This window comes from Microtus ochrogaster, unplaced genomic scaffold, assembly GCF_000317375.1.
Source record: "Microtus ochrogaster isolate Prairie Vole_2 unplaced genomic scaffold, MicOch1.0 UNK171, whole genome shotgun sequence".
NCBI lineage: Eukaryota > Metazoa > Chordata > Mammalia > Rodentia > Cricetidae > Microtus > Microtus ochrogaster.
In genome coordinates this window covers 226668-229835 of record NW_004949269.1, presented here as the reverse complement: position 1 = coordinate 229835, position 3168 = coordinate 226668, and the positions used below count along the sequence as shown (strand labels likewise).

General features: G+C 45.2%; 1 protein-coding gene across 1 annotated transcript; it reads left to right on the top strand.

Moving 5' to 3' along the window:
* The first annotated feature begins 517 nt into the window (after positions 1 to 517).
* On the top strand, positions 518 to 3115 carry LOC101986743 (leukocyte immunoglobulin-like receptor subfamily B member 3). The gene is made up of 5 exons (XM_026778468.1): positions 518 to 611; positions 787 to 1032; positions 1556 to 1630; positions 2283 to 2582; positions 2790 to 3115. The coding sequence occupies exons 1-5, from the start codon at positions 518 to 520 to the stop codon at positions 3113 to 3115; spliced, it is 1041 nt and encodes a 346-aa protein (XP_026634269.1).
* Positions 3116 to 3168: the final 53 nt, after the last annotated feature.

Genomic DNA, 3168 nt, shown 5'->3' with positions numbered 1-3168 from the left:
GGTCAGGGCACCTCACGCTCTCTAGAATCATATTCTACTAGACACAGGTTTCCACTGGAGACCGTGGTGTGTCATGTGTTTGAGGATTTAGGATTCATGAGTCGGTTGACACAGTATACAAACTATGAGAGTCACTGTATAGAAAATGAGGGGAGGGCATAATAAGAATGGAACCTCAGAGAGTCAGGAGAATGATGTGTCTTCCCATGACATTATTGGTTCTTTTTTATTTTAGGGATAAAGTTCAATATCAGGAGCAAGTTTGATATTTACTCTGAAACTGTTTGATTGGCCCCACATCTTTCTCTTCTACTTCCTTGTAGGAAGACTGAAGAAACCCACTTTGAGGGCTGAGCCAGGATCTGTGATTACGTCAGGGAATAATGTGACCATCTTGTGTGAGGGGACCTAGGGAAAGCAACCAATGTATTTCCTCTATAAAGAAGGAAGCCCAGAACCCTGGGACAGTCAAACTCCAAAAGAACCTGGTACCAAGGCCATGTTCTCAATAGCATCCATGGAAAAGCATCATGCAGGAAAATATCGCTGTTACTCTTACAACTCTGCAGGTTGGTCAGAACGCAGTGACATGCTGGAGCTGGTTGTGACAGGTGAGAGGGCACTTCTGTATCCCTGCGAATGCTCACTGTTGTGTCTCCTCCTCAATTCTGAGAAGGGGGCACTGTTTACCTTCTGTTTCCACTTAACAGGCTTCCTCTTCACTCCTAGGAGTCCATCCTATTAATGTCACCCTGTCAGCCATGTTGAGTCCTGTGGTGACCTAAGGAGGGTATGTGACTCTTCAGTGTGTCTCTCAACAGGCATATAACAGCTTCATTCTAGTGAAGGATAATGAGAAGTTCTCCCAGCCTGTGCCCTCACATGATATATACGCTAAGCTATCAGGAGCTTGTTTCACAGTGGGTCCTGTGACCCACAACCAGAGGTGGAGATTTACATGCTATGGCTTTTACTGGAGTAGTTCCCAGCTGTGGTCAGTTCCTAGTAATGACCTAGAGCTCCTGGTCTCAGGCAAGTAAGCTCCAGCCTCTACTTTGAATATTACAAGAGATAAAGGATCCCAGGAAAGGAGTTCATGTGTGTGGGGTGGGTGATCGAGAGTTAGGACAATTTAATCTAGTGTCATAGAATGTGTGATACAGCTGGACTTGAGGTGCAGAAATCTGTCTGGATAATAACAGTGGACCTAATGGGTCAAGGGACAAGGCAGGTCTTTATGTGACATTCCGCTGTTATATATCAGCTTAAGTGCCATTTCCAATTGTGACCTTTTCTGTGCAACTGTCTTTAAAAAGATGTTTCTATTTTTCTTGCTTCTTTTCAGGGACCCTTCACAAACCCACTATCAGGGCTCTTCCAGGCTCTGTGATCACCTCAGAGAGTCCTGTTACAATCTGGTGTGAAGGCACCCTAGAAAGCCTTATGTATGTGATATATAAAGAAGGAAGCCCAGAACCCAGTTACACACAAACCTAAATAGACCACAACAATAAGGCACAATTCTCGATCCCATCTGTTACTGGACTGAATGCAGGGCGATACAACTATTACTCATACAACTTTGCTGGCTGGACAGAGCACAGTGATACCCTGGAGCTGGTGGTGACAGGTGAGAGGTCACTAAGTGTCACAATCTTTGCCTCTATCCTCAGGAAATTATCTTCCATAGGTGTGCTTCCTCAGCTTTTCTGCTGGAGACATTATGGGCTGTCTTTCATTAAACAGGCTGCCTCTTCCTCTCCTAGGTGTTCACCATGGTAAACCTACTCTGTCAGCTTTACCCAGCCCTGTGGTGACTCCAGGTGGGAATGTGAACCTTAAGTGTGTCTCATCTAAAGGATGTGATTGGTTCATTTTGACTGGAGTAGATCAAAATTTCTCCAGGTCCCAAAAGGCACAGTTTATAGACACTGGACAGTCCCTAGCTCTGTTTCCTGAGATCACCTTGGCCTCCAGAACGAGTGGGCCCTTCAGATGTTATGGATACTATACAAATACCTCGCTTGTGTGTTCAGAGGCCAGTGACCCTTTGGAGATACATGTTTCAGGTGAGGAAGTCTCATTTACTCAACTTTTGGCACCAGAAACCCTTTGTCATACGTTGTGCTGCCTCAAGGAAGGTTTAAAGCCATGGTGGCTAAAGGAAACTGTTGAGTGCTAAGGCCCAGAGTATGAATGTCCACAGCACTGTCAGGGAAGGATGGGATGTGGAATGTATAGAAAGATCCAACTGAACGGCTTCCTGAGTCTTCTGCTTATAGGACTGTCAAATAATCCCTTCCTACTGATCCTTAAAGGCCCTGTACTGGCCCCTGGAGAGAACCCGATCCTCAAGTGTTCCTCTGAGATAAGTTATGACAGATTTGCTCTGTTTAAGAACAGGGAAAGTGACCTTAACCAGGTCTCTGTCCATCAGTCTCAGGATGGACATTTTCACCCCAATTTCACCTTAGGCTCTGTGAATTCCTCTAATGTTGGTCAGTATAGATGCCTTGGTGCACACAGTTACTCCTCTAAGTGGTCAGCCTCCAGTGATGATCCTCTGGACATCCTGATCACAGGTGAGGATTTTAGTGCAGGCTTAGCTGGGAGGAGACCTGGCACTCATCATCAAGATGATGATGAATATCTCACAGAGGAATAGGTCTCAGGACAAGGGAGTGCACAGTCTGTTAAAATATGGGGAGACTAGGTTCTGAAAGGGGGACTCAGACCAATCCCTGCAGTCCTTCACTCACTAATTTTCATTGCTTTATGATACCCTGCAGTTATACCAAATCTCTCTGTGCATCCAGGCACTACTGTTTCCTTAGAAGAGAATTTGACCCTGCAGTGTCAATCATCAATCCCCGTGGATAGTTTCCTTCTGTTCAAGGAAGTTGCAGCCCATCCCTATTTTTATCAAAAATCACAGTTTCAAAATCAGTCAGAATTCTCCATGAGTGCTGTGTCCTCAGCTCTTAGGGGTTCCTATGTATGCTTTGGTTCCCAAAGCTCCTCCCCTCACCTGTTGTCACACCCCAGTGTCCCTGTGGAGATCGTAGTTTCAGGTGAGATAACCCAGACCTCTTTGAGCTCAATTAAGACAGGATAATTGACCTAGGAATTGACCTAGAGATTTAAACGTAAACGGTTCTTTCTTAATTA